Here is an 11,134-nt window from a genome sequence, read left to right as displayed (position 1 = left end):
GGAGAGGGTGGCCATCTTTCCTAACCCTAACCAGGAGAGGGTGGCCATCTTCCCTAACCCTGACCCTAACCCTAACCAGGAGAGGGTGGCCATCTTCCCTAACCCTAACCAGGAGAGGGTGGCCATCTTTCCTAACCCTAACCAGGAGAGGGTGGCCATCTTCCCTAACCCTGACCCTAACCCTAACCAGGAGAGGGTGGCCATCTTCCCTAACCTAACCCTAACTAGGAGAGGGCGGCCATCTTCCCTAACCCTAACCAGGAGAGGGCGGCCATCTTCCCTAACCCTAACCAGGAGAGGGTGGCCATCTTCCCTAACCCTAACCAGGAGAGGGTGGCCATCTTCCCTAACCCTAACCAGGAGAGGGTGGCCATCTTCCCTAACCCTAACCAGGAGAGGGCGGCCATCTTCCCTAACCCTAACCAGGACAGGGTGGCCATCTTTCCTAACCCTAACCAGGGAGGGTGGCCATCTTCCCTAACCCTGACTCTAATCCTAACCAGGAGAGGGTGGCCATCTTCCCTAACCCTAACCAGGAGAGGGTGGCCATCTTCCGCACCTACTGCTGCGACAAGATAACCGCGCCCAGCCACATCACTAACATGGATGAGATCCCTCTGACTTTTGACATCCCTTTGACCCACAAAGTGGAGAAAAAGGGTCCAGCACGGTGGCGATACGCACAACGGGGCACGAGAAGTCGTCGTTCAGCGTGGTTCTCGGCTGTAACGGAAACGGACAGAGCGCTGGATGACGGAAGGCAAACACTCCTTCACAAAGACTATGAGGCAGCGGGCAAGTTATGCCATCATATGCGGGTGGATTGTAGACGCATGGGCTGTGATACCGTCTTCATGTATTGTAAGAGCTTTCACAAAATCAACGCTAAACCAGAACCGGTCGGTGAGTCTGATTCAGATGATTAAGAAGAGGAATTCGGGATGTTCAACATTGAAATAGTGCAGCTGTTTAATTCAGATACAGAAGATGAAAACTTTGATGGTTTTGTGGCGGAAGAATGAATATTTTGTTCAATAAATGTGTCGAAACTCACTGTTTTACTTCCGTTGTCATTTTTTACTGTATGTTTCAGCATGCGCCTAATAATCGGTGCTCCTTATATATGTTTTAAATACAGAAATAGCACCCATAACTGAGACCGGGCCTTTTAATACAGTGTGCCTTATGGTCGTGAAAATACGGTAGTTCATTGTGAGGTAGCAGCCCATAATAAGTATTGGTGAGGGGTTTTGTACAAAGATGGTTCGATGGCAGTAATTATACTTATATCAGCAGTAAGGGTACTAATGATAACAACAATAGCAGCATGTGTGCAGGTTGCATAGTGCAGATCAACTCTGCTGCTGGATGTGGCCCCTCTGTCGCTGGGTATCGAGACAGCAGGAGGAGTCATGACATCCCTGATTAAACGCAACACCACCATCCCCACCAAGCAGACCCAGATCTTCACCACACATGCAGACAACCAGCCTTCGATCCTCAGCCAAGTGTATGGAGAAAAAAGTATGGCCACAAAAAATAACCTCCTGGGCAAATTTGAGTTTATAGGCCTTCCACCTGCTCCCCAAGGGGTCTCACAGATTGAGGTCCCCTTCAGCATTGATGCCAACGGCATTGTGGATGTGAGCACCGGCAAAGACAACAAGATCACCAAGGATACGGGTTGCCTGAGCAAAGAAGAGATACAAATTGTGTACTGACTGATATAAGAATGCGAGGCTATTCAAGAAATGTTTAATACATTTTCATCTACTTGGGAAAACTAGACTTATGTAATACATCTGAATTAAATGATTCATGCATTACTGCATTTTTTCATCTCTAATTACTTTTCTTGTTGGATTGCCTCTCTTGCTGTTGTCACCCTGACTGCATTTGTAACTGCTTTTAACAAAGTCCACAATTTTCTAAGTCACCTTAACATCAGAAATGCCATGTTTTTGGTTACTAAGGCTTCAGTTGACAGCCCTACTTATCAGTTAGCATTTCAGTGACTGAGCTTTTGCTTTTTTCGGTAGTCCAAACCGTATTGACTAGCGCATTAATAAAACGTGAATAACTTTAGGCTTAAGTAATCTCTGAATCATGGAATCATTGCACAGAATCATGGAGCTAAAGAAGGCAAAAGGACAACGGCTCTTTGGCTGGAGTGCTGCATTCGGGCCAACATCAACAATAAACAATCTTTCAGCAATAAAGAATAAAAATGCTAGTTCCTTTCTGGACTGGTGCAGTTTAGAATTGATGCACCTGCATGGAAAGGTACATAGGTAACCCTAACCAGGAGAGGGTGGCCATCTTCCCTAACCCTAACCAGGAGAGGGTGGCCATCTTCCCTAACCCTAACCAGGAGAGGGCGGCCATCTTCCCTAACCCTAACCAGGACAGGGTGGCCATCTTTCCTAACCCTAACCAGGAGAGGGTGGCCATCTTCCCTAACCCTGACTCTAATCCTAACCAGGAGAGGGTGGCCATCTTCCCTAACCCTAACCAGGAGAGGGTGGCCATCTTCCGCACCTACTGCTGCGACAAGATAACCGCGCCCAGCCACATCACTAACATGGATGAGATCCCTCTGACTTTTGACATCCCTTTGACCCACAAAGTGGAGAAAAAGGGTCCAGCACGGTGGCGATACGCACAACGGGGCACGAGAAGTCGTCGTTCAGCGTGGTTCTCGGCTGTAACGGAAACGGACAGAGCGCTGGATGACGGAAGGCAAACACTCCTTCACAAAGACTATGAGGCAGCGGGCAAGTTATGCCATCATATGCGGGTGGATTGTAGACGCATGGGCTGTGATACCGTCTTCATGTATTGTAAGAGCTTTCACAAAATCAACGCTAAACCAGAACCGGTCGGTGAGTCTGATTCAGATGATTAAGAAGAGGAATTCGGGATGTTCAACATTGAAATAGTGCAGCTGTTTAATTCAGATACAGAAGATGAAAACTTTGACGGTTTTGTGGCGGCGAAGAATGAATATATTTTGTTCAATAAATGTGTCGAAACTCACTGTTTTACTTCCGTTGTCATTTTTTACTGTATGTTTCAGCATGCGCCTAATAATCGGTGCTCCTTATGTATGTTTTAAATACAGAAATAGCACCCATAACTGAGACCGGGCCTTTTAATACAGTGTGCCTTATGGTCGTGAAAATACGGTAGTTCATTGTGAGGTAGCAGCCCATAATAAGTATTGTACAAAGATGGTTCGATGGCAGTAATTATACTTATATCAGCAGTAAGGGTACTAATGATAACAACAATAGCAGCATGTGTGCAGGTTGCATAGTGCAGATCAACTCTGCTGCTGGATGTGGCCCCTCTGTCGCTGGGTATCGAGACAGCAGGAGGAGTCATGACATCCCTGATTAAACGCAACACCACCATCCCCACCAAGCAGACCCAGATCTTCACCACACATGCAGACAACCAGCCTTCGATCCTCAGCCAAGTGTATGGAGAAAAAAGTATGGCCACAAAAAATAACCTCCTGGGCAAATTTGAGTTTATAGGCCTTCCACCTGCTCCCCAAGGGGTCTCACAGATTGAGGTCCCCTTCAGCATTGATGCCAACGGCATTGTGGATGTGAGCACCGGCAAAGACAACAAGATCACCAAGGATACGGGTTGCCTGAGCAAAGAAGAGATACAAATTGTGTACTGACTGATATAAGAATGCGAGGCTATTCAAGAAATGTTTAATACATTTTCATCTACTTGGGAAAACTAGACTTATGTAATACATCTGAATTAAATGATTCATGCATTACTGCATTTTTTCATCTCTAATTACTTTTCTTGTTGGATTGCCTCTCCTTGCTGTTGTCACCCTGACTGCATTTGTAACTGCTTTTAACAAAGTCCACAATTTTCTAAGTCACCTTAACATCAGAAATGCCATGTTTTTGGTTACTAAGGCTTCAGTTGACAGCCCTACTTATCAGTTAGCATTTCAGTGACTGAGCTTTTGCTTTTTTCGGTAGTCCAAACCGTATTGACTAGCGCATTAATAAAACGTGAATAACTTTAGGCTTAAGTAATCTCTGAATCATGGAATCATTGCACAGAATCATGGAGCTAAAGAAGGCAAAAGGACAACGGCTCTTTGGCTGGAGTGCTGCATTCGGGCCAACATCAACAATAAACAATCTTTCAGCAATAAAGAATAAAAATGCTAGTTCCTTTCTGGACTGGTGCAGTTTAGAATTGATGCACCTGCATGGAAAGGTACATAGGTAAGCTACAGCTGTGGTAGGTGATTGTGATGAAGCAAACTCATTTTGACTATGACAACCAGGAGCTCAGAAGAAATATGGCAGAGCAAAAATATCAACTATTTTAGCATACTAAAATATTTTGTTTTCATTGTAATCATTTGCAAGTCCCACAAATATTGTAAATCTAATGTGTGTATTCAAAGTATTGACATTTATAAACGTGAATCAGTTGTCAGTCCCGTCATGTCAGTGTCTTTCCCCACACTGACAGCAGGGGGAATTAAAAGCCACCGTTGGAAATTTAGATTTCACAAAAAAATGTAAACAATTTAGTTAAAACAAACAAAACCCCAATAAATAGGTAAAATTTATTAAAAGTCAATTTGCTGTGACTTAAGTTGAAAAGTTCTGGTCCGATTGGTCTCTGCTCTGGACAATATTTACCGTACCTGCAGTTCCACGTGTGTGTTGTGATATGTATGATAAAATATTCTAATATAGAATATTCTAATAAAATATGCAGATCACTTTATTCGCGCTCATCACCTCCATGATTAATTTGTTTCTGCAGTATTAGAGTTGTTAAAGCGTTTGTGATCGATTGAAATAGATTTAAAAATGTTTCTCGTGCTTGAAGTTGACAGCAAGTGGTGCATTTTAATGCGGAAGTAGACGTGAAAGATCATTTTTATACGCATTAAGCAGAAATCTAAAACTTACAGACACTTTAATTACAACCACCCGATGTTTTTAAAACCTTTCTTTGTTCTCCGTAGCTTCCTTGTCGCACAGGTTTAAGGAAAGAATTCGTTCTAGAGCCCCCCAGGTGTGGTATCGGATTACCATGGCGACGCCCTGTTGTAAAACATCAGCAGACACCTTAAAGTGACCCGACTGGTCAGGCTGGTTCACCACCAGCTCTCCAAGAAAATGACATCGTTTCATTTTAAACAAACCAAACGAAAATCCTGTTACATTAACTATACTGTTGCATTTATCTCGTTATATTATGAGGGTGATGTTGTTAGAACAACCACGTCATTAGTAGATGTGTAGCTCAGAGAAAATTATACAAGAAAGCGTTCTCTCATTAAAAAGGTTTCGCTTCATTTGGAGCTAAAATAAACACTGTTGTTTGTCGAGATTTAACTTTGCACCTTGTTACACCATGTAAGATACACTGTGTTCTTTGTCTAAAAATTGAGTATAACTGGATGAAATTTTAGTTTTTGTAAACCTTTCTTACTACCCAAAGTAAATAGTAAAGTCATACAGTATTTCGGTTGCAAGATTACAGTAAAAAATCAGTAAAGTACATGATGTACCAAACATGTAAAACAGGAAGTAACGTTACACCATCATTATATCTGCCACGCGCACGCTTCGTAATGAAAATATACATGATAGATACTCCTGCAGCGGAAAGAAATGGCTGAATGTACTGATTTTAATTCACTTTTCATGTGAATTTGGCTGGATCGGTTCATCGGACCGCAGAACCACGAAGAAACTTCCACGGCCACACCCGCGCGCTGCTCTGTGATTGGTCCACGGGCCACTTCAAGCATCGCCCTCGCGGGAGACAGAAAAGTCATAAATACCGTCTGCGCCAGGGGCATCTCCGAGTGTACGGAAACCACCAAGAGGGTTCGACGGCTGGAAAAGTCCTTCCTATCTCCACACTCTTATCTTCAAAGTAGGTACTGGTGTTTCAGTAATTTGTACGGGTTGTTTTTATGCATTTCTGCTGCTAAGTTATAGTAAATTATCAAAAATTAAATTCGGTGTGACACGAGTCTGTGAACGTGCAACGTGGCGTGTGAACACCGCACCCTTCCAAGGTATTAAGATGTCTAAGAAAAACCTTTAAAATTCGAAAGGTCCGTCTCTTCTGTTCATTTAACCGTGAAGCAAAGAACAGTGTTCTAAAGTGATCTGTCCAGACCGACATTGCTACATCACAATCTCTGAATACGAAAAAGCTGCACTGTACAATGAAAATAGTTTAAACGAACAAAACCTTTAAAAAACCCATGTCAATATTTGGTTGATTAAAATTCCCAGTTTTGTAAGAGGTCTTAAACATATCCCAAATTCTATCTATAATTAATTGTTTTCCAGTTGCCTTACTGGAAGTTTAAATAATAAAAAGAAAAAACATAATACATGTTAAAGTAGCAGTAGTTGAAATTAAAGACTGAAGTTCACAAAGCAGGCTGCTTGTCTTGGCTCAAAAAATGTCTCTACACAAGAAACCTGTTGAGACAGAGACATAATGTGTTGTAACCTGCAATTACTACAAGTCACACCCAGACAGCATCAGCAAATCCACCTCCAACTTGGTCTGTTTTCCAGTTATATTGCATACTAAATACGAACCAGATTGACATCAGTGCTGGGCGAATCATTTTATTTTTTTCTACTGATTAAGACATCTAAAACACTCACTGGTCTTTTGTTTGTACGATCTTGTCATTATTTATTTATTCATTTCTGATTATCATGTCTAGCTTCCTGTGTGCAACTGCAAAGTATGATGGGATATATTTCTTGGTTACGGGCGTTACTTGTTCCCTATTTTTCACAATGCACGATGTAATACATGAGTTCACTACACAGTGATCCTCACGCAACATTCTGACAACCGTACAAAATGGTGTACACACTATTGAGTGTACTATATAGAGGACAGGGAGTACTTTAAAAGTGCATGTCATGCCTGATCTGCGCCATACCACTTCTGAGCATACCCACATTTTTAACACATGCAGCCCTCCCCCTAAACACACACACACACACACCACACACACACACACACACACACACAGAGTCAGTCCATTTACATCACAAGTAGAGATGTGAGTAGTTTGAACAGCTTCTTATTGTAAAAAGAAAAACGCAAAATACGTTCATTGCTGGGAAATATGCATTTGTGATTTTGGGATTTGGCAAAAGGCAAAATGAAATCATAAAATATTTATTGCTTTTTTGTTATCATAAATCCTAATTAATGCTAACATGAGGTGATGTCTTTCCAGAGTGTGTATAAATTCACAAAAACTAAAACATGTTGATTTTAGGGTTTATATCACAAAAAACTTCACATTAAAGTCACAGTAATTATTTTTATACCTGGTGAGAAACTGCATAATTTTATTGACAAGATCAATCAAACAATGAAACAAATACAGAAACATATACACATACAAAGAAAATTAAATTGCAGGGGGAAAAAGGCGTGAGAAAGGCCAACAAGTTAAGGCCCAACACCTCCAACTGCTGTTGCAAAGAGCTACAGGTGAAACTGGCTGAACAGGTTCAGAAATGCCTGGCCTCAAAGTAGAAATAACATCAAGCAGGAAATGTGATAATCAGAGGGTCAGAGATCCGTGATCTTTCAAGGATGAAGGCCAAGGTCCTTGATCAGAAAGCAACATACTATGTTATGTGTTTCTACTTGTGATTCTACAGCCTCCATATACGATACTGGTACTGGTTAACTTGTAGTTTTTACATTCAACAACCTCAATATGTAGGTAACTCAGATCAATTAGAAAAACACTTTATCTACTTCTATCTCCTCCTATCTTCCTTAGTTAATTGCTACTGTTTCTAAATTCTTGCCACATCATTCTGCTCTATATACAGTATATATAGAATTATATATTTTAATATTTAGGTTGGAAAAATGAACAAATTCTTCCTAAATCTAAACTCTGCTTCTTTTAACCCTGAACGGCTGCAGTTACTTTCAAATTTTACCTCCTAATTTTATGTATCAACTTTTATAGGTAAAAAAAAGTAATCAAGATGGCCAGAGCTAGAGGTACCGCAATTGGCATCGACCTGGGCACCACCTACTCCTGTGTGGGGGTTTTCCAGCATGGAAAAGTGGAAATCATCGCCAACGACCAGGGCAACAGGACCACCCCCAGCTACGTGGCCTTCACCGACACGGAGAGGCTCATCGGGGACGCGGCAAAGAACCAGGTGGCCTTGAACCCCAGCAACACCGTGTTTGATGCTAAGAGACTGATTGGGAGAAGATTGGAGGATCCCACCGTTCAAGGTGACATGAAACACTGGCCATTCCAGGTGGTTGGAGATGGAGGGAGGCCCAAAATCCAGGTGGAATACAAAGGAGAGGAAAAGAGCTTCTACCCTGAGGAGATTTCCTCAATGGTTCTGGTGAAGATGAAGGAGATCTCAGAGGCCTACCTCGGTCAGAAGGTGTCTGATGCCGTCATCACTGTCCCGGCGTACTTCAACGACTCTCAGAGACAGGCGACCAAAGACGCCGGCGTCATCGCCGGATTGAACGTCCTGAGGATTATCAACGAGCCGACAGCTGCAGCCATCGCATACGGTCTGGACAAAGGCAAGTCTGGAGAACGCAACGTCCTGATCTTTGACCTGGGAGGAGGCACCTTTGATGTGTCCACCCTAATCATTGAAGACGGTATCTTTGAGGTCAAAGCCACGGCTGGAGACACTCACCTGGGTGGAGAGGACTTTGACAACCGCATGGTGAACCACTTTGTGGAGGAATTCAAGAGGAAGCAGAAGAAGGACATCAGCCAGAACAAGAGAGCGCTGAGGAGGCTGCGCACAGCTTGTGAGAGGGCCAAGAGAACCCTGTCCTCCAGCACCCAGGCCAGCATTGAGATCGATTCACTGTTTGAGGGCATCGACTTCTACACCTCCATCACCAGGGCTCGTTTTGAGGAGTTGTGTGGTGACCTTTTCAGAGGAACTCTGGAGCCTGTGGAGAAAGCCCTGAAAGATGCCAAAATGGACAAGAGTAAAATCCATGATGTCGTTCTGGTAGGTGGTTCCACAAGAATCCCCAAAATTCAGAAACTCCTGCAGGATTTCTTCAAGGGCAAGGAATTGAACAAGAGCATCAACCCAGACGAGGCGGTGGCTTACGGTGCTGCCGTCCAAGCCGCCATTCTGACAGGAGACGTGTCGGATAATATTCAGGATCTGCTTCTGCTGGATGTGGCCCCTCTGTCGCTGGGTATCGAGACAGCAGGAGGAGTCATGACTGCCTTGATTGAGCGCAACACCACCATCCCCACTAAAAAAACACAGGTCTTCACCACCTATTCTGACAACCAGCCGGGGGTCCTCATCCAAGTGTATGAAGGAGAAAGAGCCATGACCAAGGACAACAACCTCCTGGGCAAGTTTGAGCTGTCGGGCCTCCCGCCTGCTCCCCGAGGGGTCCCGCAGATCGAGGTCACCTTCGATATCGATGCCAACGGCATTTTGAACGTGTCTGCAGTGGACAAGAGCACCGGCAAAGAGAACAAGATCACCATCACCAACGATAAGGGCCGTCTGAGCAAAGAAGAGATCGAGAGGATGGTGCAGGACGCCGACAAATACAAAGATGAGGACAACCGTCAGAAGGAGAAAATTGCTGCCAAGAACTCTCTGGAGTCCTACGCCTTCAACGTGAAGAGCACCGTGCAGGACGACAACCTGAAGGACAAAATTAGTGAAGAGGACAAGAAGAAGGTCGTCGACAAGTGTGAGGAGACCGTCTCCTGGCTGGAGAACAACCAGCTGGCGGATAAAGAAGAGTACCAACACCAGCAGAAAGAGCTGGAGAAAGTGTGCAACCCCATCATCAGCAAGCTGTATCAGGGAGGAATGCCTGGAGGCAACCCAGGAGGACAGTCCCAGAGCAGCTCCCAGGGGCCAACCATTGAGGAAGTGGACTAAAATCACTATAATTGATTCACTGCTCTGTGATACTGTAACATTCTACCATGATTTACTGCCTCATGGTCATTCAGAGTACACCTGTAACATGACATCTCCCTAATTTCCATTCTTGTCTCTAAGATTTCGGACATCAATTAGTATTTCATCATCAACTTGCTGGCCATGTAGTAAAAATAAAGACAATTTTAACGGTTATCTTGTTTCTTTCCTGTCAGTTTTTTTAATGAGTCAAATCATTTTCACATCTTTCAATGGTGAACTTCCCTACATATAAACTATATTTGTCCGATGCCTTAGTTTAGTATCTCGGCCTGAGTTCCTGTGGTAAATGTAAACTTCCTTACAAGTCGGTTTCCCAGTCATTCATTAGAAAACTGCTTCCAAATATAAATGAGGGCTGAAATATGAATATTCCCAATTGTATTTAAATCCAAAATACTCTGGAGCAATAAGCTCAACGTTTCAGATTATGTGACTGAGTGGAAAAATGCATGTCACAACTGTAGAATGATACAGCACCATCATGCAGGAAAGTAAAAAAAAGAACAATATCTGCATTTTAAAGTACACACAAAATGAATGTAAGAATGATAAATTATTCATCTAATTCCTCAATCCATTTGGAAGTGACGATGTCCATTTTCCAAGCTGGTGAGTCAGCGAAAATGGCAATTCATGGATCTATCTGTCTACAGATACATATGCAGCTGTATGTTCACTGAGGGTTGTGGTTCCTACTTTAGAACATTCAATATTACTGATTCTAAGAGAGACCTGAGCTTGAAACTTGAAGGGAGGCAACTGGAATACCGGAGGAAAGCTGCCACCAGGAGCTGAGATTGAAGCTGGACACTTCCTGCTATTAGGTGACTGATAACCACAGGAAAAAGCAGCCATGTTGATATACTGTGATAAATTGCAAATGTTTTCCTCCAGATTCCTGCTCAGACCACACAATTACCTGAACAATCATGTCACCTAAGTGCTTATATTACTGCAGGAGCCAGTCTTGTTTTCCTCCAGTCTTGTTGATTCTGGATATAGTCCATCAGGATCTGAAGGTCAAGTGGCCCAGATCTCCAAATGAGGAGATCTAAAGATAAACCTGGAACCAAGGATCTCTTCTCCATGGCCATCGAAACCTTCATCCATGTCAT

General features: G+C 43.2%; 2 protein-coding genes across 2 annotated transcripts; both read left to right on the top strand.

Annotated features, from left to right (window-relative positions):
- The first annotated feature begins 1,373 nt into the window (after window positions 1-1,373).
- On the top strand, window positions 1,374-4,037 carry LOC130514792 (heat shock 70 kDa protein-like). Its single transcript, XM_057014588.1, has 2 exons — window positions 1,374-1,524; window positions 3,378-4,037. The coding sequence occupies exons 1-2, from the start codon at window positions 1,413-1,415 to the stop codon at window positions 3,689-3,691; spliced, it is 426 nt and encodes a 141-aa protein (XP_056870568.1). The 5' UTR covers window positions 1,374-1,412; the 3' UTR covers window positions 3,692-4,037.
- A 4,017-nt stretch (window positions 4,038-8,054) lies between these two features.
- On the top strand, window positions 8,055-10,172 carry LOC130514785 (heat shock 70 kDa protein 1-like). The gene has a single exon (XM_057014580.1). It carries the CDS (start codon window positions 8,055-8,057, stop codon window positions 9,972-9,974), a length of 1,920 nt encoding a protein of 639 aa, XP_056870560.1. The 3' UTR covers window positions 9,975-10,172.
- The last annotated feature ends 962 nt before the right edge of the window (window positions 10,173-11,134 follow it).

This window comes from Takifugu flavidus, chromosome 18 (assembly GCF_003711565.1).
Source record: "Takifugu flavidus isolate HTHZ2018 chromosome 18, ASM371156v2, whole genome shotgun sequence".
NCBI classification, from domain to species: domain Eukaryota; kingdom Metazoa; phylum Chordata; class Actinopteri; order Tetraodontiformes; family Tetraodontidae; genus Takifugu; species Takifugu flavidus.
Note: the sequence above shows the minus strand (reverse complement) of the source record. Positions and strands in the feature narration are given on the sequence as shown.

Bases quoted from the DNA above. Each gene is read 5' to 3' on its own strand.
- LOC130514785 (XM_057014580.1), top strand. From the start codon at position 8,055: ATGGCCAGAGCTAGAGGTACCGCAATTGGCATCGACCTGGGCACCACC.
- LOC130514792 (XM_057014588.1), top strand. From the start codon at position 1,413: ATGACATCCCTGATTAAACGCAACACCACCATCCCCACCAAGCAGACC. The intron at 1,525-3,377 runs GTATGGCCACAA...AGACAGCAGGAG, and splicing joins CCAAGTGTATGGAGAAAAAA to GAGTCATGACATCCCTGATT.